General features: G+C 59.1%; 2 protein-coding genes and 1 pseudogene across 2 annotated transcripts; all 3 read left to right on the top strand.

The window, feature by feature from the left end:
• Positions 1–23884, top strand: part of LOC135575738 (large ribosomal subunit protein mL38-like) — a 28692-nt pseudogene extending 4808 nt beyond the window's left edge.
• On the top strand, positions 1267–10722 carry LOC135575734 (uncharacterized). Its single transcript, XM_065034527.1, has 15 exons — positions 1267–1578; positions 2623–5594; positions 6300–6921; positions 7041–7135; positions 7264–7355; positions 7490–7628; positions 7792–7983; positions 8232–8363; positions 8549–8626; positions 8904–9044; positions 9197–9318; positions 9633–9698; positions 9810–9948; positions 10097–10235; positions 10520–10722. The coding sequence occupies exons 2-15, from the start codon at positions 5232–5234 to the stop codon at positions 10630–10632; spliced, it is 2433 nt and encodes an 810-aa protein (XP_064890599.1). The 5' UTR covers positions 1267–1578; positions 2623–5231; the 3' UTR covers positions 10633–10722.
• On the top strand, positions 11756–21450 carry LOC135575737 (fas-binding factor 1 homolog). Its single transcript, XM_065034531.1, has 9 exons — positions 11756–12850; positions 13893–13977; positions 14179–14279; positions 14644–14850; positions 15370–15477; positions 15796–15949; positions 16765–16941; positions 17128–17496; positions 18080–21450. The coding sequence occupies exons 3-8, from the start codon at positions 14185–14187 to the stop codon at positions 17305–17307; spliced, it is 921 nt and encodes a 306-aa protein (XP_064890603.1). The 5' UTR covers positions 11756–12850; positions 13893–13977; positions 14179–14184; the 3' UTR covers positions 17308–17496; positions 18080–21450.
• Positions 23885–23901: the final 17 nt, after the last annotated feature.

The raw sequence follows: 23901 nt of genomic DNA, 5'->3' as shown, positions 1-23901 counted from the left end.
CGGGGCCGGGGCTGCCGTGAGCCCGGGGCCCGGGACGAGGCGGCCATGGCCACCAGCCCCGCGCGTGCTGGGGGCCTTGGGCGCGAGGGCGCCCCGTGTCGCGGCCACGGGACGCGGAGCGGCGGCGGTTGGTGCGGCCGGTGCGGTCGGTGCCGTTTGTGCGGTTGGTGCGGTCGCTGCGGTTGGTGCCGCGGCGGCTGCTCCGTCCTGCAGCATCGCGGGAGGTGCTGTTCATCCCGGCGACTTGTGCATTTGGAGACTTCGGTTGACGCCTTGAGCTGTTGGAGAGTGTGCAGAGAAGAGCAAGAGAGCTGGTGAGGGGCTGGAGCACAAGTGCGATGGGAGCGGCTGGGGGACCTGGGGGGAGACCTTCTGATCTCTGAACTGCCTGAAAGGAGCTTGGAGCCAGGGGGGTCGGGCTCTGCTCCCCAGGAACAAGCGATGGGATGAGAGGAAACGGCCTCAAGTTGCGCCAAGGGAGGCTGAGGTTGGATCTGGGGAACAATTTCTCCCCCAAAGGGCTGTGGGGCATTGGAACAGGCTGCCCAGGGCAGTGCTGGAGTCACCATCCCTGGAGGGGTTGGGCACGGGTAGTGGTGGACTTGGTAGTGTGAGGTTTATGGTTGGACTCTTTTCCAACCAGAATAGTTCTGTGATTCCGGGTGTGTTTAAGGCTGAGCTGGAGCCTGGTTTTTGGGGGGCTTGGAGAGGTCCGAGCAGCAGGGAGCCAGCCGGGGGGGCGGCAGAGGGACGTAGGTTGAACAGCAAGTGGGGAAATCCTCCTGTCCCTGCAGGTCGGCGTGTGGACGCGACCAAGGATCTTCGGTCCCCCCCTGGGGGTTGACTGCGGAGAGGAATCTGCGGAGAGACCGTCTTGAGCAAGGGAAAGCCCGGCTCTTGCGATGGTGAGTGTGACGGGTGCTCAGGCAGGCCCGGGAAATGCCCAGTGCTGCCCTGGCACTGGTTGGGAGGCACGAGCCGTCCCGAGGGCTGGGGGCTTCTGCCCAGCTGGCAGGCAGGAGGGGCTGAGCCCCCTGGTGTCACTGAAGGGGTCACATCTCGCTGCTCCCCCGAGCTTTCAGCTGCCATTTCCCAAGCAGCGCGGGCGGGACGAGGGCGTTGCTGGTGCTGCTGGGTTCTCGGGAGAAACCTGCCTCTGGCTTGAGTGTGCTGACAAAGTCCAGCTCAGGCTCGCTTGGTTTTCTAATGAGGGAATTTGTCTTTCTCCACAGGCTACGCAAGCCGAGAGAGGTTTAAGTGGTAAGTACACTGGCCTGGTCTCCTTTCACTGTGCGTAGGTGCTTTGGTCTGCTGGGAACGCCTGGGGTGGAGGAGGGGGACACTGGGATGAGGTGGCAGCCCTGTTCTGATGACATGGTCATTACTGCTGGAGGAGAGCAAGTTCCTTTTAGTGTGCATGGTTGTTCAGGGCTGCTCTGAGTTTGTGTGTTGCCTGAAGCCACAATCCCAGCCCTGCAAGCACTGTGCTGTCCTGTTGCTTTAAACCAGGCTGTTAAAAAAGTGTTTTTTTTCCTGCCTGGAGCAGAAACGTGCAGAGAGCTGGAGAAGCTGGGAGAAGTTTTGACGTGCCTTCCCTTTCCACCTCTGTTTTATAGCCTCTGGGGTGCTGTGGGGAAGTAGTTGCCTGCTAAAGTGCTGCAAGAAAAGAGAATCACCTCAGCTCTTGTGCTTGTGTCTTGTTTCCAGCCACAGCCTCAAGATGAGAACCTTTAGCTCGTTTGACTTGTACAGAAAGCACGAGGATGCCATGACCCCGGCAGGGCTGGCGTTTTTCCAGTGCCAGTGGGACAGCTGCGTTTCCTGGGTCTCCCATCAGCTCCTCAGTGAGAAATGGCCCGTGCGGGGGACTGGGGGAGCCGTGACGCAGCCCTGGGGGGAGGCACAGGGCCGGTGAACGAGCTGTGCCCGTGGGCTCCTGCTGGTCCCGGCACTGGTCTGGGAGCTGTTACAGCACAGCCTGGGCGCTTATGGAGCCGTCCTGCCCCAAACTAACAGCAGTCTGAGGAAACAACCTCTTAAACGCCCATTTTGAAGGAGCATTTTCAAATAACACTGAGACCCTTCACCACGGCGTGCTCCACCAGCCCTGGTGGGTGTGGGGGGGCCCTGGAGTTTGGATCTGCACCGTCTCACTATCGCTCTCTGTCACCCCTTTACAGATATGAGAGAGCCCGTGTTTGAATTTGTGCGGCCGCCTGTTTACCATCCTCCCCAGGTGAAGTTCCCACGCCACCAGCCCCTGAGGTACCTGGACAGGTACCGAGAGAGCAAGGAGCCCACCTACGGCATTTACTAGGGCTGGGCCTCCCCTCGAGGTGCTCAGCTCTGCGCTGGCTGTAAGGGCTGGGCTTATCCTTCCTTGGAAAAATCATTAAATGAACCCAGATCAAGTATTCAGTGCTCCTTTCATTGAGCCTTTCCCTTCTATACTGCCCCAGGATGTGTTTTTGCAGAGCTAGAAGCTGACCTGCATTTGTTCCTGTTAAAGGCAGCAACTCCTTTGCCATCCCAGCCCTCCAGGAACCGGGTCTTGGAGGAAAGCACCCAAACTGCAGCACAACCTGGCAGCAAAAACCACGGGAAAATCCAGTTTTCCTCAAGGGCCCCAAATCCCTAACCCCAGCAACCTTTCCTGCTGACACTGCTGGGTTTCTGTGCTGTGTTCCCCAGAATAAGGCTCAAGGGAGCTGCTGGGGAAAATGGCAGCCAGAGGGGTTGGTGTCCCAATGCCTGACAACCTTTGCTGTTAAGCAGTTCCCCAGATCCAACCTCAACCTCCTCTGGTGCAACTTGAGGCCGTTTCCTCTGCTCCTGGTGCTTGTTCCTGGGGAGCAGAGCCCGACCCCCCTGGCTCCAAGCTCCTTTCAGGCAGTTCAGAGATCAGAAGGTCTCCCCTCAGCTCCTGTTCTCCAGCTGAACCCCCCAGGTCCCTCAGCCGCTCCATCACACTTGTGCTCCAGCCCCTCACCAGCTCCTTTCTCTTCTCTCCACTCGCTCCAGCACCTCAAGGAATTTCTTGGCATGAGGGGCCCAAAACTGCCCCAAGTATTTGAGGTTTGGCTTCCCCAGTACCCAGTCCATGGGTCGGTCACTGCCCTGGTCCTGTTGTCCATGGGGCTGTGTGGTTCTGCAGGGGCTGGATGGGACAAATCCCCAACATTCGGTGTCAGGATGAGGCTTCCCGGGCTCAGGCCAGGTTGGGGTCACTCCGGGGAGGGTTTGTTGCCAGCAGCAGGCAGACAGGAGTGTGTCGGGGCTGTGATGCCAGGTACTGGGCAGGTCCCTTTGCAAACCCCACAGCGTCTGGTGGGAAAACAGAGATTGGAGAGGGGTTTGGGCCGTACCCAGTTCTTTGGTGTTTGATAAGCATTCGCCATGTCCAATGACCGGACTGAAATTCCTGATCATCTGGAGGATGAGCAGTTCCCATCCACCCTCATGGGGAAGAGGCAACATCCCAGCTGGGGGGCACCAGCAGCTCCAGACCGTGGCAGCTCCGCAGAGGCCGTCTCGGGGCTTTTTTCAGTGCACCCTGGAGTTCGTGGTGGTTGTTTTTATTAGGGTGTCCAAAGCCCGTTTTAAGTTGTCTGAGAGCACCCCCTCCTGGGCATGGCAGAAAAGCACCGAGGAGAAAACTGAAGGAAGAGCTGCTGCTGGGTGTTCTGGGCCATCTTGCCTAAATCAGCATCTTGAAGGTGGCTCTGCATCCTGCCAGGTGCCTGACAGGCGGTACGGAGACACCCAGAAGGAAAGGACACTGCTTTTCCCTGCTGGGAAACAAAAGGGAAAGGGAAAGGGAAAGGGAAAGGGAAAGGGAAAGGGAAAGGGAAAGGGAAAGAAAAGGTCGGGTGGGGCTGCTGCGGGTGGGGCAAGGGCTGCTGTGAGCCCGAGGACCAGGACGCGGTGCCCGTGGCCACCAGGCCATGTCCACCTTCCACCCTGCTCACAGCCCTGCACAGCTTCCCAATGCCTTTCCTGGAGGTTTCTGATGGGGTGGGGAGGCAGGGGGTGCTCGGCTGGCCGGGGGGCAGCTCTGGAGTCTCCCAGACGCCTCACCCTGGCACCGAAGCTGCTGCTGCCCATCCAGGCCCCCTGCAGTGAATCAACCCCATGACTTGTCTGATTGTATTTTGAATCTTGGCATGGCCTGCAGTGACCTGCGACGAAAAATGAGGTGTCACCAGCTACAATGTAGCTCTCAAAAGACATCCTTCTGCTTGATGAACCGCAGGGAAAGGCATCCTAAACCAGGCACCTTGACCTTGTTTTCAGCCCAGGTTCCCAGTGCTGGTGCACACGGGAGCCAGTCACTGCACATCTGCCACCAAGGGGAATCGCCTCCGAGGCCAACTGTGCCATGGGGAAAGGAAAGGGTTAAACATCAGAAGAGTTTGATTTAGTACACAACACGGATAAAGGCATTCTCTCTGCCATTAAAACTGAGGGTATTTAATTCAGTAAAGTGAGATTTCATTCCCCATGACTTGGCTGGTTGTATTTTGAATCTGGGCACGGGCTGCAGTGACCTGCAACGAAATACGAGGTGTCACCAGCTACAATGTAGGTGTTAAAGTGGGAAAGGCAGGAGGGAGCCTCAGCATCTCCCATCCCGTGGATAACTTCATCACAAAGGACCAGGGCGGCACCCGCTGGCTCCTGGGGCGGCTGTTGCCGGGCAACAGAGACACTATATTGTCCCCTGTCACCTGTGCCCCTCGCCCATTTGGTCACTGGCCGTGGTGGGATCACTTGCCGTGGTGGGATCACTGTGGTGGTGGACTCATTTTGGCAGTTGGACCACTTTTGGTGGTGGGATCACATTTGGTGGTTGCATCACTTTTGGTGTTGGGATCACATTTGGTGGTTGCATCACTTTTGGTGTTGGGATCACATTTGGTGGTTGCATCACTTTTGGTGTTGGGTTCACATTTGGTGGTTGCATCACTTTTGGTGTTGGGATCACTTTTGGTGGTTGAACCGCTTTTCGTGGTTTGATCACTTTCGGCACTTGGATCGCTTTGGTGACTGGATCGCTTTCATCACTCGGATTGCTTTTGGAACTTGGATCTGTTTTGGTGACTGATCGCTTTCTGTGGCAAGAAGGAGCAGGAGAAAGGCTGCTGGCTGTCCATCCCTCCAAGATCACCTCCGGACAGAAAAGCTCCTGTCTCCCTACTTCGGGTTCAGTGTTTTCACGCAGAACAGCAGCGATGGCCACACGCAGTCTGTTGGAAATGCTGGACGCTGCCATCGGGACACCCCAAGTTGGGGTTGTGGATTTCGTGGCGCTCCACAAGCTGCTGAAAGCCATGATCATCGGGCAGCAGGGTCAGCAGGAGGTGCAGTGCGGCCTGGCAGAGGACATGCGGGCCATGCAGAAGGCGCACTCTGGCATGGCAGAGGACATGCGGGAGATGAAGGAGGCGATGCAGGAGGCGCATTCTGGAATGGCACAGGACATCCAGGAGATGAAGGAGGCGCATGTCGGCCTGGCAGAGGACATGCATGCCCTGCAGGAGGCGCATTCCGGCCTGGCCGAGGACATCCAGGAGATCCAGGAGACACTTGGCCTGGTGAGCATCGCCTGGTGCCCCGGGAGGGAGCTGGGCCCTCGTCCCTCCCGGCTCCTGCTGCCCTGTCACACTGTGCCCGTGCCCCACGGCCATCGGTGTCACCAGCGTGAAGGGCAGCAGGAGGGAAGAGTGGGAAGGGTGTGCCAAGAGTTGCTAAGGCACTTTTGAACTAGAGAGCCCTCAAAACAGATCCATGGGAGGGGAAGGAGGGGAGATAAAGCTCTGCCCGTGCAATTCAGCCGCGGCCCCCAGGCACAGCCCTGCCCAGCGTCCCTCTGTCTCCTGCCCCAGTTCATTTGGGGATACTCTTTAAATCCCGCTCCCACATCTGAACGGGTGTCCCTCTCCTCACCCAGCTCCAGGGGAAGCCCCAGGACGCTGCCGGGCTGTGCAGGGACAGGAGGCGGCTGCGTCCCCCGCTCCCTCGGGGACACCAGCCCTCCTGCCTTGGGGCACAGCCTGTGGGGTGGGGTGCTGGGCAGTGATGCTGGGGGTCCCATCCCTGGGGGTCCCATCCCCCCAGCTCCATGGCCGGGCTGACTCCATGATCCCTTTGCATTTGGGCTCTCATGTTCAACACGAGTTTGGCCCCGTGAGATGATGATTTGGGGACAGGGACTGGGGACATGGCGGGGGGTTCTGGGGTCTGTCCTCACGGCTGCCCAGCTGCCAGTAAACCTGCTGCCCTTTGCATCTTCTTCCCAGGAGGGCGGTGGGGGCCAGTCTGCCCCCTCCGAGCCCACCCAGGTGGCCATGGACAGCCAGGCCAGGAAGAGCTCAGCACTGGGGCCAAAGGGACGTGGAACACGGCCTGGGATGGAGACCGGCAGGGGGACTGCAGGGTCTGGCTCCCTGGGGATGCAAGCAGGGACACAGGGGCAACCAGCGACCCCTGTGAAGTTGTCAGGCGCTCCCTCTGATCACACGAGGTCTATTGGTGCTGGCGCCACCACCCCGGGGATGCAGCCAGGATCACGGGGCACCCAGGCCACCACCCACCTGGGGACACAGCCAGGGGCCCCTGACACCCAGGCCAGCACCTCAGGGATGCAGCCAGGATGCCCTGGGACCCACACCACCACCCCTGGGGTGCAGCCTGCGTCCTCCAGATCCCAAGCCACCATCCCAGGCGACGCCCAAGAGCCGGCCAAGCCCTGGGGCTCCACCAGCACCTCCAGCTACGAGTCGGAGATGCGGGAGGTTCTCTCACAGGTTGGGCAGCTCGGCAACGTCTACGCTGGTCTGAAGGAGGAGGTGGAACAGCTTAAATCTACAAAAGCAGAACGTGCGGATCTTGAGAACGTGCGCCAGCTTTTCCCAAAGGGAGGTGAGAGCACGGGGGTGCTGGCGGGGGTTTTTTGGTGTGGGGACACCCTGGGTCAGGGGCTCGTCATGCTCAGAGACCCCCTCACCAACAGCACATCCCCTTGCACCATGTCCCTCTAGGTCGGCAGAGCATCACCAGCATCCTGGCCGACCTCAAGTGCCAGATGTCCTTCCTACAAGACATGGCCAGGGCCCTCCGCGGGGAGGAGGAGAAGGTGAGCCGGCAGCAGTCCCCGAGCGGCTGTGGGGATGCCAGTTTGGGCAGGGAGGGGGCAGCCGAAGGGTCCCCGTGCCGGAATGACACAGGGGGCTGTGCACTCACCGCCCCCACTGCCGTTCCCAGATCAGCAAGGTGGAGGATGCTCCCAGAAAGATGAGGGGGGCTGGAGCCGACAGAAAAGCAGACGGCAGCGGCCAGATGACCCGACAGCCACGGTAAAAGGATGGGAGAGGGTTTCCTACCCCGCAGGGCTGCAACGGAGCCTGGGGTCTGGGAGCATCCCAGTTTGGGGGCCGAGGGACACCCCCATGGAGGCTAAGCCTGCCCCTGCCCCCATCTCGCTGGCCAGGCCCAAGGGACAGAAGGTCAAGGCAGAGCGCAAGGAGCTGGGGAAGCAGCAGGAGCCGACCCAGGCCGAGCTGGAGCAGTTTGCGGCTGAGTACGTGAATAACTTGGTGATGGAGACAGCACAGCAGCTGCAGGCAGAGGTGAGGCCCGGGGGCAGCGCTCCCAGCCCCCGCTGGCTAGGGAGGGTCCTGGCGGGGTCCCGGCCACGTCCCTTGGCTGGATGGGGCCATGGAGCCTCCACGGCACCTGGGCTTGTGGGTGGCATCCAGCCCGGCTCAGAGCTGATTCCTCCTCCCCTGCCAGCAGCCGGACGAGCCGAGGGCGACGGTGCAGAGCGGGGGACACGAGCACGCAGGGTGCCACTTCTGCAGCCCGGACACCAGGGTGCTGCTGGGGAAGCTCCTCCAGCGCTGCAAGAAGCTCGAGGAGCAGATGGAGTCCCTGGCCCAGAAGGCGGGCGGCAAGGTGGACAATTATCCAAAGTGGAGGAGACAGGTAAGGAGATGCGGTGTAGGGGGCTTGAGCTGCCAGGACCCCCCAGGCATTTCTGCTTGGCTGTAACGTAGGGGAGCCCCTCGCTGCCCCCCTAGTTGGCTTGTCGGAGTCAGAAGAACGGAAGGGAATTAAAGCCTTGGAGCAAATGTCCTGCTTGCACTGAGAGCCCGTGGCCACCAGCCAAAATACCCTGGGTCTGTCCCTGCGGGGCAGCCACCCCCTTGCTCAGCACCGCCTTGTCCTCTTAGTCCCTGCAGCAGGACGAGCAGATCAAGTGCCTCCAGGCCAGCATCATGCAGCTCCAAAAGGACTATGAGAAGTTCAGCTCGGCCCTTGCAAACCTCCAGCAGGATCGCCAGCAGGAGCAGAATGACATCAAGGTGGGTGGCTGAAAGCCCCAAGCAGAGCCCAGGCTGGGACCCTAAGGGGTCTGTCCCCCTGCCACCCTGCTCGCAGCCCTGCACAGCTTCCCAGTGCCTTTCCTGGAGGCTTCTGATGGGGTGGGGAGGCAGGGGGTGCTCGGCTGGCCGGGGGGCAGCTCACGGGCTGCTGTCTGCCTTGGAAGGCTCTGTCCCAGGCCCTGGAGAGAATCAAGAAGCAGAAAGCAGACAAGGAGGAGCTGCTGGTGCTGGGAATCGATGAGGTACGGGCTCGAGGGGCCCTGGTGCCAGCCAAGGGTGTTTTGGGCAGAGTGACAAACACCCCTTGTCCCTTGGGTGCTGGCTGGCAGAACCAGCCAGGTGGGGGGAGGATTTCCAGCCCGGCTGCAGGTCCCAAGCCAGGTCCCTCTGTCACTGCAAGTCCCTTCGGCTGGCGGGACCAACCCCACAGGGGTGATGGGGTGAACAGGGCCAAGTCTCCCACTCCTGTTGTCACTCCATCCTGTCTGCAACCACTCTCCTGTCTTTCCCCATTGCTAGAAAGCAGACAAAGACAAAGTCAGTCGCAGCCAGTTTGAGGCGTGCGTGGAGCAGCTGAACAAGGTGATGGAGGAGGTGACGGGCCAGGAGAAGTTCTTGCACCGGTTCCAGCAAGAGCTCCAGAGGCAGATGGACTGCAAGGTGAGGCTCGTCCCCTCCACGCAGCACTGGCACCCTGGGGGCCTGGCAGCCTAAGGCAGGATCCTTGCGAGGGTCCCCCCTCCCGGCTGTGCCCCCGGGGACCGCCATGTCCCATCCTGGGGTAGCTGGCTGAGGGTGTCACCCGTCCACAGCTGGACCGCCGGGAGCTGGGGGCATTCCAGCAGCAGCAGGAGGAGCGGTGGAAGAGCCTCAGCGGGCAGCTCCAGGAGAAGGCGCTGAAGCCAGAGCGTGACAGTGCCGCTGGGATTAGGAAGTGAGTGCGATGGGGACAGTGGTGGCTTTGGCAGTGCTGGCCCTGTTCCTGCTGGCTGTCCCGGCTCGTGCCGGTGTGGTACCTGGCGTGGGAGCCATGTGGGCAGCGCCCCGGGGATGCTGAGCAAGTGGCTGTGCCTTGTGCTCCTGCCAGCTGCAGCTTCGCAGCGATAGAGGCGGCACAATGAGGGGGCACGTGTGGGAGGAGCCCTCCTGAACCAGCCTTGGGGGGTGGGTGCAGAGGCTTTTTGTGGCTGGTGTGCAGGTGGGGCTGTGCCCCCCAGGAGCTCCCCAGCCCTTTTCTCCCCCCTCCAGGCAGCTGCTGCCTGGTTTCCATTGCCTGTCCTGTGACCGGCCCCTCAACATGCTGGCACCTGGACCGTGAGTAACTGCCCCCCGAACAGGGAGCACCCCCCGACCCCTCCCTGGCGTCGAGTGACACATGGGGTGCCACCTGCCGGGCACTGAGCACCCCCATGTCCTGTCCCACAGGGAGCGGACGGGCGAGTGCAGATACCCCACTGTTACGCGGAGCTGTGGGGGCCCACACACTGTCAGGCCCCCGCGCTTCCAGCCCCAACCGCCCAGCACCCCACGGCCATCCCAACCCAGTGCCCGCCGCCCCAACAAGGTAGGGATGGCAGAGGTGGGGAGGGGGATGCTGAGCCTGCGGGGGTGATCTGTGCCTCAGTTTCCCCGGGGTGAGCTGGCTGGGGGAGGGTTGCTGGGGGACGTGGAATGGGGCCCCGTGTTTGGGTCACACGCTCTCCCCTTCCCAGAAGGACGCGATGCATCTCTCGGGCCAGGACGGCACTGATGGGAACCAACCGAACAAGCAGCCGTCTGTAACGGAGAGCTCTGGGCTGCCCTCAAGGCAAAGGGGGACGCCAGACACCACAACCTCGAGCAGCCAGCCAAGTATGGCCCTGTCAGGGCACCGGGGGGCAGAGGACACCCCGCTGTCTGGGGGGACGGGTCTGTGCCCACAGCTGGGCAGGGTTGGACGGGGGTCTGGGGTCTGGGCTGGGCTGTGGGGGCAGCACTGGCTGCTGGGGCAGCCGGTCGCTGTGGTGGAGCTGGAGGGAGCTGGGGCGACATGTGAGGTGGTGCTGGGCAGTGGGGGACAACAGCCTGTGTGCTTCAGGGTGGGGGCAGGACCCTGTTGGTGGGTGTCTGTGGCTGACCCTGCCCCTCGCCCCCAGGCACCGCCTCCCCGCTGCTGTTAGCCGTGCTGAAGTGCCAACCAGCCTCATCTCCCGGACGCCTCACCCAGGCACCGAAGCTGCTGCCACACCGCATTAAATCAGCGCCCTGACAGCCGGGCAGGACGGGGGTCCCGGCCCCGGTCCCACCGCCCCGGGCGCTGAGCAGGCAGCAGCTGCAATAAATGGCGATGGGCAACCAAGCGCCGGTGTGGTCTGAGTGGGGGTCCCTGGGGCAGGATGGCAGAAAGCCCCGCTGTGTTTGCTTTTTCAGGACAAAACTGAATGCTAAAAAGGCTCTTTGGGGGTGCCCAGAGGTGGATCCAGTGGTATCCAGGGTCCCCCCAGAGGGATCACGGGTAGCAAACCAGTGGGCACCAGGGCAGAGCCGGCAAAGGCCCATCCCGCACCCCGGGTGGGGCTGAGGTGCCCATGGGCTTCAGAAGCACCTCCTGGCACTAACTGGGGGGACGGGGTGAGGGGGGAACCAGGGGGCTGTGCAAGAAGCCGGGCTGCCTGTTGGTAACCGGAGGAGCAGCAGCAGGTGCCGAACTGCAAGGCCGGGCAAGGCCGAGCTGTCACAGGAGCTCAGGATGACAACAGGTTGACCATGAGCCGGAGAGTCCAGCGGTGGGCTACAAGGATGCTGAAAGAAACATCTTTCTGATAAGGAAAGGCTGAGAGAGCTGGGGCTGTTGAGCTGGAGAAGAGAAGCTGAGAGGGATGTGATCAATGGGATCAATATCTAAAGGTGGGTGTCAGAGGATGGACCAGACTCTGTTCAGTGGTGCCCAACGCCAGGGTGAGGGGCCACGGGCACAGACTGAGACACAGGAGGCTCCATCTGAACAGGAGCAGAAACTTGTTTGCTGGGAGGTGCCAGAGCCTGGCCCAGGCTGCCCAGAGCGGGTGTGGAGTCTCCTGCTCTGAGACATTCAAAGCCCCTGGACCCAGCTGTGTGATCTGCTCTGTGACCCTGCGTGAGCAGGGGTTGGACCGGGGGCAGCGGAGCCGCCGGGGCTGGAGCGTCCGGCCCGATCCCGGGCCCACCAGGGACTCCATTTCCCAGCAACAGCGAGAGAAGAAGGGAAGGGAAGGGAAGGGAAGGGAAGGGAAGGGAAGGGAAGGGAAGGGAAGGGAAGGGAAGGGAAGGGAAGGGAAGGGAAGGGAAGGGAAGGGAAGGGAAGGGAAGGGAAGGGAAGGGAAGGGAAGGGAAGGGAAGGGAAGGGAAGGGAAGGGAAGAAGGATGAGCTGGAGCAGCGGTTGGTGCCGCGGCGGCTGCTCCGTCCTGCAGCATCGCGGGAGGTGCTGTTCATCTCAGCGATTTGTGCATTTGGAGACTTCGGTTGAAGCCTTGAGCTACTGGAGAGTGTGCAGAGAAGAGCAAGAGAGCTGGTGAGGGGCTGGAGCACAAGTGTGATGGAGCGGCTGAGGGACCTGGGGGGTTCAGCTGGAGAACAGGAGCTGAGGGGAGACCTTCTGATCTCTGAACTGCCTGAAAGGAGCTTGGAGCCAGGGGGGGTCGGTCTCTGCTCCCCAGGAACAAGCACCAGGACCAGAGGAAACAGCCTCAAGTTGCGCCAAGGGAGGCTGAGGTTGGATCTGGGGAACAATTTCTTCCCCAAAGGGCTGTGGGGCATTGGAACAGGCTGCCCAGGGCAGTGCTGGAGTCACCATCCCTGGAGGGGTTTGACACGGGGTAGTGGTGGGCTTGGTAGTGTGAGGTTTATGGTTGGACTCAATGATCTCGAGGGTCTTTTCCAACCAGAATACTTCTGTGATTCTGGGTGTGTTTAAGGCTGAGCTGGAGCCTGGTTTTTGAGGGGCTTGGAGAGGGCAAAAAGCCAGGAGAGGGGAGTGGGTGGCTGGTGGGAGACGGGCTTCCAGGTACCAAGGATGGAGCAGAGCCCGGCAGCACCCGCTGCTGCAGCCCGGCCTTCCTGGGTGCGCTTCGGCTCCAGCGTCGTAGGAAGAGCCCTCAGCCAAAGCAATGGCCATGGGTGTTCCTGACGCTTCTCCCAGAGGCAGCAGCAGGATCTCAGCACAGGACTCAGGGCTCAGAGCGTTTCAAGTACCAAAATCCCCCCTGTTTCAGCCCCCATGCGCTGCAGCCGCGGCCCCAGCACCAGCCTCCCAAGGGAGAAGCAGTGCTGAGGCATCCGCAGCGCTCGCCCTGTGCCCGTCCTCATCTTCTTGCTTTCCAGGACGAGGACGACTGGGACTGGGATTTCCTGGGGACATCGAAACCCAGTTCTGGCCCAGGGAAGATGCCCGTGAAACGTGGCACTGAGCGCAGCTCTGAGACAACAGCAGAACAGAGCAGCAGGAAAGGTAAGCAGGTTGCTGGATGCCTCCTCCTTGTAGGAAAGGAATCGGCAGCCTGGCTGAGTGTGTGTGAGGTCCCAGCTGATGAAATGGAAAGCCACCCAGTCCCATCTCTGATTAAGCAGTGCGGTCATTCCTAGAGCAGCTTGATAATGGGGTTGGTTGTGCCACAGCTCAGGGAGTGCCCCAGGTTACAGAACTGGCCTTTCCTTTCCGGGAAGGGAGGCTCAGATCTTCCCTTGGGCCTCACCCGGCCTGTTGTGCACGGTGCCAAAGGAGAACGAGTTTTCGGGGTCGGGATTTGGGTGGCTGTAGCATCCCCAGTCCACGGCAAAGCCCAGCGGGGGCACGTCTGGGTGTGTCCTGGCTGCACTGGGCTGTGTTACAGGCACTCGCCCCTCTTGTTCCTGCAGTGGGGATGCTCATGGGTCTGATAGTCCCCTCAAATGGCCCTTTCCCCCCATAAATCCACTCTGGACACCAATAGCAGCCGGTGGGTTGTGGCAAGGGCCAGGGTGTGTTGGTAGAGCAGGGGCTTTGGGTGAAGAGGGGCAGGAACGATCCGATTGGAAACTTGCAAAGCTCAAGAAGCTCCTGGTGTTGCCAGAGCTGGAAACCCCAGTGTCAGTGACCCCCAGCCATGTCCCAGCAGTGGCTGCAGGGGCACAGGGCAGGCAGTGGCGCGTTGCCGCTTTCTCACTTGCTGTGAGGTTCAGTCAGGGAAAAGACATTGAAAAAGGACTTTGTAAATGGTCCAGGGAGAGAAGAGCAGGCAGGGCTGCTTTGAAGGGAATTGCAGCCCCAGTGCCTGGAGCAGTGGGCGGGGGGTGCGAGCTGGGGGTGCCCGGGGAAGGGGGCGCATGCAGCCAGGGGAGCACCAGGGACGGAGCTGTTGGCGTCTCTGCTCCCTCGGCAGCCAAAAGGCTGAATCCTGCCGCAGGCGAGCGGGACGGAGGCTTCACCTGCGAGGCAGGAACTGGCGTTGGGGAGGGATCTTGTCTTTTGTGGCCTCCTCGGCTTGACCTCTTTGGGTGCTTTTTGCTTGCAGCCAGCTGGCCGCCTCCCCAGCAGCATCGGACTGTCGGGCAGAGCTGCTGAGCGCCCAGGCCCGTGTGGCAGAGCTGGAGAGCCAGGTGAGCCCCAGCGCCTGCTGGATGGGGGCCATGGGTGACCCAGGGGGAGGAGAAGGGGCCAGGTCTGCTCCAAACAGCATCAGGGTGATGGGAGAGAGGAGGAACCTCCCTGTGCAGAGATGCCAAGAATGGCCACCGAGTGCTGCTGTGGGAGTTCTGTCCCCGGGGCAGCACAGGAACCTTCTCCTGGGTGCCCGGCAGGTCCGGATGCTGGAGGAGGAGCGGGCGCAGCAGCAATTGTTATTGGAGAGTGCCCAGCGGCAGCACCAGGAGCACCTGGATGTCCAGGAGAGCAGCCACAGGTACCGGGCTCTGGCCTGTGCTCCCCTCCTCCGGCAGGTCCTTGCCCACAGCCCCGTCCATCTTCCCTGGGGGGACAGTGCTGGGGCGCGTCCCAAATCCAGCCCTGGGTGGGTGACACTGAGCAGAGGGGTCTGTCCCTTTGCCAGCACGTCCCCAAGCAGGGCACCGCACTGGGCAGCAGCAGAGGGTTCAGGGCTCAGAATGCAGAGAGCGAAGCTGCCCCTGCCTCAGTTTCCCCACGCACACAGCAACACCGATCTGCTGCTAAATCCCCATGTGCCCTTTGGGTGCACAGTGCCGCGTGCTGCAAGGAAAGCAACACTCGTTCGGTGCCGTGACCCCTTACGGGCTCTCTCCCGGCAGGACCTCAGTGAACGTAATGAAGGACAACTATGAGCAGCAGGTGGAGATGCTGCGGCGGCAGAACGAGCAGCTGGTGGCTCAGCTGCGGCAGGAGCGGCAGGACACGGCGCGGGATCGGGCAGAGCTGCTGGCACAGCACCGGCTGGAGCTGCAGCAGCTGCGGGAGCAGCACCGGCTGGAGCTGCAGCAGCTGCGGGAGCTGCAGAGGTGAGAGCGGCACGAGCGGCACGTGGTGCCGGTGCCCCCCGTCTGGGTGAAGGAACCAGGGAACAGTTTGGGGAAACGGTGGAAGGAGAATGGAGAGTCCAGAAGCGCTGGGTTGAGGGCAGCCCAGTGGCTTTTGGAGTGGGGATTTGCTTTGCAGGCAGAGACAGGGAGATCTGGCTGGAGGCGTCATTCCGAGGGAATGCATTGCATTTTGAAAGACGCTGAAACCCATGTTTTCCCTCCCCCAGATCCCTTTTATTCAGAACAATGAGTTGCTGATGTCCACACAGTTTGGGTCAATAAGAAGTCTGGTTTTGGTAGAGAAGCCCATAACCCCCAGATGTGGTCCATCCCAGATGGGGATGGCAGTCCGTGGGATGCCCCGTGACAGACCAGCCTGCCAGCTCAGCTCCTGGGACCTGGTTCTCAGCCCCACGACTGAGCCTCTTGCATGGTGCCCGTCACGGGGAGCACCAGTTTGTAACAGCCCGTGGTGGGCTCCTTCCCCATGTCCTGCAGGGAGAATGTCGAGGAACTGCGCAAGAAACACGAGGGGCAGCTCCAGCACATCAAGTGGCTGAAAGAGAGAGAGATGGATGTGCTGACCGGCACCATTACACACATGAGGTACCGACAGCCGGTGTCGTGTCCCCACGTTGATCCCTGGCCGCGGTGTTCCCTGACCTCTGGGGAACCAGGCCCGGAGCACGGGAGGAACAGGGGCCATCCTCTCTCCCACCCGCTGCCCCCAGGGATGCTGAGCTGTTGTTTAGGATCTGTCCTTGCTCCCTGAAACAGCAGCTGCATCTTCCTACTGCTCTGCTCTGATCCCGAGAGGTTCGGGGCAGGGCTGCCCGGCCCATGGCCCGGCACACGTCCCCCTCTCCTTCACAGTGAGACAAAGTGTGTCCCCCAGGGTGACCCTCCCCTGGCTCCTCTGCACAGGTCTCTGGACAGCATCATTGAGAGGATGGAGAAGTTCTCCAGTGACCTGCAGAACGTGTGCAGGAGGAGCATGGAGGAGGAGCAGAGCCGTGTCCAGGAGCTGGTGGCCAACACGCAGGCCAGGCTGGGCGAGCAGACTTGGCTGCTGGAGCAGGTGAGCCCACGCTGTGTCCTCTGCCCGGGCCAGGCTCCTGGCTGGGTCCGGGGCGTTTCTCTGGCCCACTGGAGGTCCCTGGCCTGGAGCCCGTGAATGGCGTCTGGCCCTGCAGCATCTGGCAGGCTCACGGGTGGGTCCTGCTCAGCGGGGAGACGTTCAGCGCTGCCTGCTTGTGACAGAGATGTCACTCAGGGTGGTGAGAATGGGGGTGTCCCAGGAACAGGCTCCACCAGCCCCTTTCAGCTGCTGACTGAAGCGTCAGTTGCCTCTGTCTCTCCCCGTTACCCGTGAGGAGTTTGGGCAGCCAGAGCAGGCGCAGCCGCCTCTGTTGTGAGTCTGGGGAGAGGAAACCCCCACGGTGGGTGAGGCAAAACCTCCCTGTGCCATGGGGATGTGTCTAGAGCCGGTTCTGCTCTCCGCGGGGCTGTCCAGAGGGGACATGTGGCACAGACAGTGTGGCAGAGCTGCATTTTTCAGGGCTGCCAGGGTGGCAAAGGACCACTCAGGCTGGATATTTCCAGTGCCGAGGAACTGCCGTGTGGTGAGCGTGTTTGAGGGTGTGCAGCACGGTGAGGGGCTCCATCCGTTCTGGGCAAGGAGTGTGTGTGTGTGTCCGGTCCCAGCTCTGCCAGCCCTGCTCCCCACAGGCGGGTGGGTGGGTGAGGGCTGTGCTGGAGCACCGGGGACTGTTGCTCTGCACCCAAAGCGGCCACACGAGAAGCTCAACAGGGGCTCTGCCTCCCCTTGGGAAGACGGGAGATGGTGTCCAGGATGGGCAGGTGATGCATCAGTTTCCCCCATGCCCACCCTAGGAGCGGGCAGAGCTGAAGATCCAGCGCCAGGAGCTGAAAGCCAAGGAGGAGCAGCTGGCGAGAGACAGGCAGAGGCTGGACGAGGCCTGGCAGGAAATGCGGCTGGAGAAGGAGAAGGTGATCGGGGCCGTGCAACCTGTCCAGAAGCAGCAGGAGATGATTAGAAGCACAAAGGAGGTATGTGGACCATCTGTGCCACGGTTCGCAGCCGTGCATGGGCCCTCAGCACAAGCCAGGGTCTCACACCCCTCCTGAAGTTGTGAATCCTGTGCCGGGAGGGGAACAAGGGGACGCCCAGAGGAGCCCCAGCGCAGGGCAGCGAGGGTCCCTGTCCCCAACCTCCCCACCCGCTCTGCCTTGCAGCTCTTGGCCCAGAAGCACGCAGAGGGGGAGCAAGCCCTGGGGGAGGCACGCAGGATGCAGTCCGAGTTCTGGGACAAGCTGCAGGTCCTGCAGCAGCAGGAGGAGCAGCTGAAGCAGCAGGAGGAGCAACTGAGGCAGGAACAGGAGCAGCTGAAGCAGCAGGAGCAGTTGAAGCAGTAGCAGGAGCAGCTGAAGCAGCATCAGGAGCAGATGAAGCAACAGCTGGAGCAGATGAAGCAGCAGCCAGAGCAGCTGAAGCAGCAGCTGCAGCAGCTGAAGCAGCATCAGGAGCAGCTGAAGCAGGAAAAGGCCTCCGTATCTTCCATGTTCAGTGCCCAGATGCAGCTGCTGAAGTTCCAGGCCCAGCAGGTGAGGTGGGGGGAGAGCGGGGCTGGAAGGGGCTGCGGAGCCGCTGGGGGAGCTGGGCTGGCGGAACCCGATGGGGCCCTGAGAGCTGGGGGGTCTCCTGAGATCATGGCTGAGCCCTGGGCTGGGCCGGGTGGGCTCGAAGAAGCCGCGGGCAGCCAGAGCAGTGACACCAGAGACAAGGAGAGGGGGATGCTCGCAGCTTGTCTCAGGCTGGCTCCACGTCCAACCCGAGATGGACATCGTCCTTGGCTCGGAGGGGTTGCCCTCTGCTCAGCCCGTCCCTGGGTGGGAGACGCCGGCTCTGCTGGACTCTGGCTTTGTGGTGTCCCCATTCTGTGCCATCGGGTCCCCGCTGGGTCTTTCCCCAGGCAGGGACGCTCTTGGAGGCTTCCCCCATGGGTCTTGCTCAGGCTGCGAGGTTCTGGGCTCTGGAGGAGCACAGGGAGGGGTCCCCTTCACGGGGGACATGGCACGAGGGAGGCTTTGGGATGCTTCTCTTGTTGGTGAGCAACACCCTGGACTGTGACCCTGTTTCTGTGGCACTTTCTGGGATCCATCCCACACATCCTTCCTCTCTTCTCAGGGGGACAAAGAGTTAGAGAAGCAGAGAATCTTCTTGGAGAACCTCAAGAAAGTACGATACAACACTGCACAACTGTCAACAACCCCTCCATCTTCCTCCCGTTCTGTGGACGATACCATTGAGTATACGCATGCATTAATAGGGGCCCTGAGGAAAGCATCTCCACTTGTGCAAGTCGTTGACCTGTCCTCCATTCTTCTGCCTCCCATTACTTTCAGGACCCTTTAATCGGGCTCTGCCCCAGTGTCCATTCTGACAGATCTGCTTCTGTCGTGACTTGTAATAATATCGGATGTGAGACTGTGGGTACGCGTTAGAGGCCTCAAGGATTTCAGGAGTTCGCTTGGACACGTTAGCGAGGATGCTTAATAAAAAGAAAGGGAGGACTGTTACAGAATAAATGTACTCACATAAATTCCTTTAGTTGTATTCTCTGCTTCGACATATCGAGATAAAGACAGAGAAAAAACTGCCTGGAAGACAGAGGAAGAGAATCCAAGAAGAAACAACGAAGGCCCCAGACCCAAAATTACCACTGGACCAACAGGCTCGTGAAAGATGCGTGAAGAGCGGGTGCACAGACTGGGGGGGTTTACAAGCCCAAGTCTCTTTCGTCTCACGCTCCTCCTGCTGAGAGGCCCCACGTCCAGACTGTTTCTTTGCTGTTATGTGGTTATTTATGGAGATCCCGAGGAAAGCGCCCTGCAACACTTCACCTCTGCCCGCGTCCCGACCGTCCTCCCTTCTCTGGATGAAGAGAAGCCGCTACATTAATGTGGACTCTGGTAAAGTTACAAAGACGTACCCATCATTAACCCATGACGTGCTAAATGCTTTCTAACCAGCTGCAAAACAAGGGGATATTTTTCAAGTTTTAAATCCCTCTGCCTGACAAAGAGATCAGAAGATGAAGGAACACGTTGTTTAGAAGCAGAGCTTAGCTTATATTTGACTAGTAATTAATAGTAAGAAACTCATCCGTTATAACTAACTTCATACTAACCTTATGTTAGCTCACAGGAAAGAGATTGGAGAACCACCTGGTGATAATGTGAATATAGAAACCTTGCTGACATAATCAGTCACCATTGTATAAATTAAATGATGAGGAAAAATGGCCCCTGAATGAAACTCTGAATGATGCCTCGTTAACGTTCTTCTTGAAGAGAGAAGGCAAGTGCAGTCAAGTGATGGAAGCTGATATGTTTTCACTTTGCGAAAACACCCAGAGTGGCAGGCAGAATGTGGTATTAACTTGCCACCCCAGGATCCAGCTGTGTTCACATTAAAAAGGGAGCAGAATAAAGCTCAGGAGAAGCTGAAACCATGTTGTTCAGCATGTAGAATAACACAGAAAACTCGCCTGATGAGAGGGGAGGGTGAGATAGAAGACTGCGTGTCCCCACAGGGCGTGGAATTGAAGATGATGTGCCTTCAGCTTCCGAGGTGGTGAAACTGTGCAGAAAGAAGAGAAAAACATGGAAAAGAAGCTGAGATTTTAGATTTTAGTTGAGACTGGAACTCTTGATTCAGTTTTGAATCAGGAATTGATACCATTAGATGAAGATTTTGTACCTGTGGTGGGAGCTACTGGCCAAGGAGACAAAGCTTTCTTCATCAGCCAATCCAATAGAAACTGGAAAACAAAATGCAATTCCTAAGTTCTTATCTATGCCCGGGTCTCCAAAACCGTTACTGAGACGAGACTTAGGAAAAAAATTGCAAGCAATAATAACATTTAAACAAGGTGAAGTGACATTCCAGATAAAAGAACAGCCACAGAAACCAAAGAAGGCTGTATGCAATGCACTGCAAGTTTGCTAAATTGGGTGAGATGCAGCGTGTACTGAGCTTCCCAGGAGAGAGCCCAGCACCAAGTTTTGATGTGCCTTCGTTTTACAGACTCTGGGGTGCTGTGGGGAAGTAGTTGCCTGCCAGAGTGCTGCAAGAAAAGAGAATCACCTCAGCTCTTGTGCTTGTGTCTTGTTTCCAGCCACAGGCTCAAGCTGCGAACCTTGAGCTCGTTTGACTTGTACAGAAAGCACGAGGATGGCATGACCCCGGCAGGGCTGGCGTTTTTCCAGTGCCAGTGGGACAGCTGCGTTTCCTGGGTCTTCCATCAGCTCCTCAGTGAGAAATGGCCCGTGCGGGGGGCTGGGGGAGCCGTGACGCAGCCCTGGGGGGAGGCACAGGGCCGGTGAACGAGCTGTGCCCGTGGGCTCCTGCTGGTCCCGGCACTGGTCTGGGAGCTGTTACAGCACAGCCTGGGCGCTTATGGAGCCATCCTGCCCCAAACTAACAGCAGTCTGAGGAAACAGCCTCTTAAACGCCCATTTTGAAGGAGCATTTTCAAATAACATCGAGAGCCTTCACCAGGGCGTGCTCAACCAGCCCTGGTGGATGTGGGGGGGCCCTGGGGTTCAGATCTGCGCTGTCTCGCTGACATTCTGTGTCACCCCTTTACAGATATTGTCCCCTGTCACTTGTGCCCCTCGCCCATTTGGTTACTGGCCGTGGTGGGATCACTGTGGTGATGGAATCACTTTGGTCATTCGGATCTCTTTTGGTGACTGATCACTTTTGGCACTAGGATATTTATATACATTAGATATATATTTTTAAAAAGTGAGGGGAGTAAAGACCATCTAGCGGCTCTCCAGGGCCAGTGCCCTCCCCAGCAGTGTGTGCTCCCCCCACCCTAGAAATAATACCTAGAAAATTCTTCCAGTGCGATTGTCAGGGGAGCCCCCGCTCCCAACGCCCTGTCCTGGGACCCCCGCTGACCCCCCCACGTCCGCCAACCCAGTCTGGTCTCTGGCCGTCCATGGTGGCCGTGGCTTTCTGGGGGGCAGGGGGCGGTGGAGGCTGTGGGCGGTGGGTGAGGAGGGGGCAGCCAGGCGGGCTGGGGGTTGTGGGGCAAGGAGGCCCAGAAGGGGCTGAAGCTCCCGGGGGCACAGGCCATGGAACGATGGGGCTGTTGCTGCTCTGCCGGCTCTCGGGGGTTCGCAGCTTGGAGAAGGTGGCCAGAGCGTTGGGGAAGTTGGGCGGCGTGGCCGGCGTGTTGCTGGGGGTGCACATCTGCAGGGGTGTCAGATCGGCCATGGATGGTTTTTTGGAGTCCCAGCCTGCTTGCCTCCCCATCACTGGAGATCTGGCTGCATCCCGCACCAGGTGCTGGTGCACACGGGAGCCAGTCACTGCACATCCGCCACCAAGGGGAATCGCCTCCAAGGCCAACTGTGCCATGGGGAAAGGAAAGGGTTAAACATCAGAAGAGTTTGATTTAGTACACAACACGGATAAAGGCATTCTCTCTGCCATTAAAACTGAGGGTATTTAATTCAGTAAAGTGAGATTTCATTCCCCATGAACACATTTAAACAGGATTGTTTCCCTCTGCTGTTGGTTCGCTCCTGTTTCTTTTGGCTGCACAGGCAGAGAGGTTGCCATAACTTCTGAGCAGGGATGTGTTACATATGCAGGAAAGATTGTAGCCTCCCCAAACCTCTAGCAGTTGAGAGATGAGACAGGACCGGTGTCACAGTGTAATGGAAGCAATTCCCTGACTCCCGGCCTTCCTTTCCCCCCAGACTCCTCTCCCTCAGCAGTCTGCCTGGCAGGTGCCTTAGTTGCCACTGCTCGCTCTGGGAAACCGAGGCACAGTGAAGCAACTGACCAAGAAGTCCCTTTAATCTTGGAATTACATCTGTTGGGTTCTTTGCTCCTCATTTTAAGCTCATTCCTATAAGAATGAGTTACTTTTCTGCTAGGAAAGGATTGCTGGGCGGTCTTGAGCTGCGCCGTTGAAGTGGGTCTGGGGGTTCTCACTTTGGGGGGGGATGCAAACACCAGCCTCAAGTTGTGCCAGGGGAGGTTCAAATTGGATATTAGGAAACATTTCTTCATGGAGAGGGTTGTACAATACTGGAACAGGTTGCCCAGGGCAGTGGTGGAGTCACCATCCCAGGAGGAGTGTAGAGGAGGTTCTTGTGGACATGGGTTAGTGCCAGAGTTGGGTTATGGTTGGACTCGTTGATCTTGAGGATCTCTTCTGACCCAAACGATTCTATGATCCTATCATGAAGTCGCCTTTCTCTGTTGCAGATGGACATTTAAGAGACACGCACTCCGAGTACCTGCACTGGCTGGTGTGAGTACCGCACGGCAGAGCCGCGCTGCTGAGCTTGGGGAAAGCCCCGGCGGAGCGGGCAGAAACTCCTTCAACAGAACTCGGAATAAGGATTTGCTGAGACTGTTCTGTGGGTTCTCTGGTGCTCCGGCCAGTAGCTTCTTCACCCCCATGTTCTGGGTCCTGCTAAAGATGTGGGAGTTCAGGTGTTGCTGCTGTTTGGCTTTCAAAATGGCTGAGTGTGATTTTTCTTCCGGTAAAAACAGCCTCTACTGTCTGTTTGCTTGTCAGACAGGGTGTAGGTTATGTCACAATGTAGCCCAGAGTGATGTGCAATCCTGGGGGAATGTGCTGGCCCTAACCGGGGGGAATGAATGGATATATAGTGAAGTAAACTTGTGTGTGTTCAGGACGAACATCCCAGGCAACGACATCCAGTCGGGTAAGGAGATCTGCCATTACCTGCCCCCCTTCCCCGCCATGGGCACTGGCTACCATCGCTTCATCTTCCTGCTCTTCAAGCAAGACCGCCGCGTTGATTTCAGTGAGGATGTTCGGCCCACGCCCTGGTAATTGAGGCTTTTGCTGGGCTGTTCATGCTCTCTTGGCCAGGCTGTTCTTGCATGTTCTGATGACATGGTCATTACTGCTGGAGGAGAGCAAGTTCCTTTTAGTGTGCATGGTTGTTCAGGGCTGCTCTGAGTTTGTGTGTTGCCTGAAGCCACAATCCCAGCCCTGCAAGCACTGTGCTGTCCTGTTGCTTTAAACCAGCCTGTTAAGAAAGTGTTTTTTTTCCTGCCTGGAGCAGAAACGTGCAGAGAGCTGGAGAAACTGGGAGAAGTTTTGACGTGCCTTCCTTTTCCACCTCTGTTTTATAGCCTCTGGGATGCTGTGGGGAAGTAGTTGCCTGCTAAAGTGCTGCAAGAAAAGAGAATCACCTCAGCTCTTGTGCTTGTGTCTTGTTTCCAGCCACAGCCTCAAGATGAGAACCTTTAGCACGTTTGACTTCTACAGAAAGCACGAGGATGCCATGACCCCGGCAGGGCTGGCGTTTTTCCAGTGCCAGTGGGACAGCTGCGTTTCCTGGGTCTTCCATCAGCTCCTCAGTGAGAAATGGCCCGTGCGGGGGGCTGGGGGAGCCGTGACGCAGCCCTGGGGGGAGGCACAGGGCCGGTGAACGAGCTGTGCCCGTGGGCTCCTGCTGGTCCCCGCACTGGTCTGGGAGCTGTTACAGCACAGCCTGGGCGCTTATGGAGCCGTCCTGCCCCAAACTAACAGCAGTCTGAGGAAACAACCTCTTAAACGCCCATTTTGAAGGAGCATTTTCAAATAACACCGAGAGCCTTCACCAGGGCGTGCTCCACCAGCCCTGGTGGGTGTGGGGGGGCCCTGGGGTTTGGATCTGCACCGTCTCACTATCGCTCTCTGTCACCCCTTTACAGATATGAGAGAGCCCGTGTTTGAATTTGTGCGGCCGCCTGTTTACCATCCTCCCCAGGTGAAGTTCCCACGCCACCAGCCCCTGAGGTACCTGGACAGGTACCGAGACAGCAAGGAGCCCACCTACGGCATTTACTAGGGCTGGGCCTCCCCTCGAGGTGCTCAGCTCTGCGCTGGCTGGAAGGGCTGGGCTTATCCTTCCTTGGAAAAATCATTAAATGAACCCAGATCAAGTATTCAGTGCTCCTTTCAT

This window comes from Columba livia, chromosome 18 (genome assembly GCF_036013475.1).
Source record: "Columba livia isolate bColLiv1 breed racing homer chromosome 18, bColLiv1.pat.W.v2, whole genome shotgun sequence".
NCBI lineage: Eukaryota > Metazoa > Chordata > Aves > Columbiformes > Columbidae > Columba > Columba livia.
The sequence above is the reverse complement of the archived record's forward strand: the minus strand, read 5'-3'. Positions and strand labels throughout refer to the sequence as shown.

What these genes read in the sequence shown, in the direction of transcription:
- LOC135575737 (XM_065034531.1), top strand. Translation starts at nt 14,185, where the DNA reads ATGCTGGAGGAGGAGCGGGCGCAGCAGCAATTGTTATTGGAGAGTGCC. An exon ending in CAGCTGCGGGAGCTGCAGAG is followed by an intron (nt 14,851 to 15,369) that starts GTGAGAGCGGCA and finishes CATGTCCTGCAG; the next exon opens with GGAGAATGTCGAGGAACTGC. An exon ending in TGATTAGAAGCACAAAGGAG is followed by an intron (nt 16,942 to 17,127) that starts GTATGTGGACCA and finishes TCTGCCTTGCAG; the next exon opens with CTCTTGGCCCAGAAGCACGC.
- LOC135575734 (XM_065034527.1), top strand. Translation starts at nt 5,232, where the DNA reads ATGGCCACACGCAGTCTGTTGGAAATGCTGGACGCTGCCATCGGGACA. An exon ending in TCCGCGGGGAGGAGGAGAAG is followed by an intron (nt 7,136 to 7,263) that starts GTGAGCCGGCAG and finishes TGCCGTTCCCAG; the next exon opens with ATCAGCAAGGTGGAGGATGC. An exon ending in AGTGCCGCTGGGATTAGGAA is followed by an intron (nt 9,319 to 9,632) that starts GTGAGTGCGATG and finishes TCCCCCCTCCAG; the next exon opens with GCAGCTGCTGCCTGGTTTCC.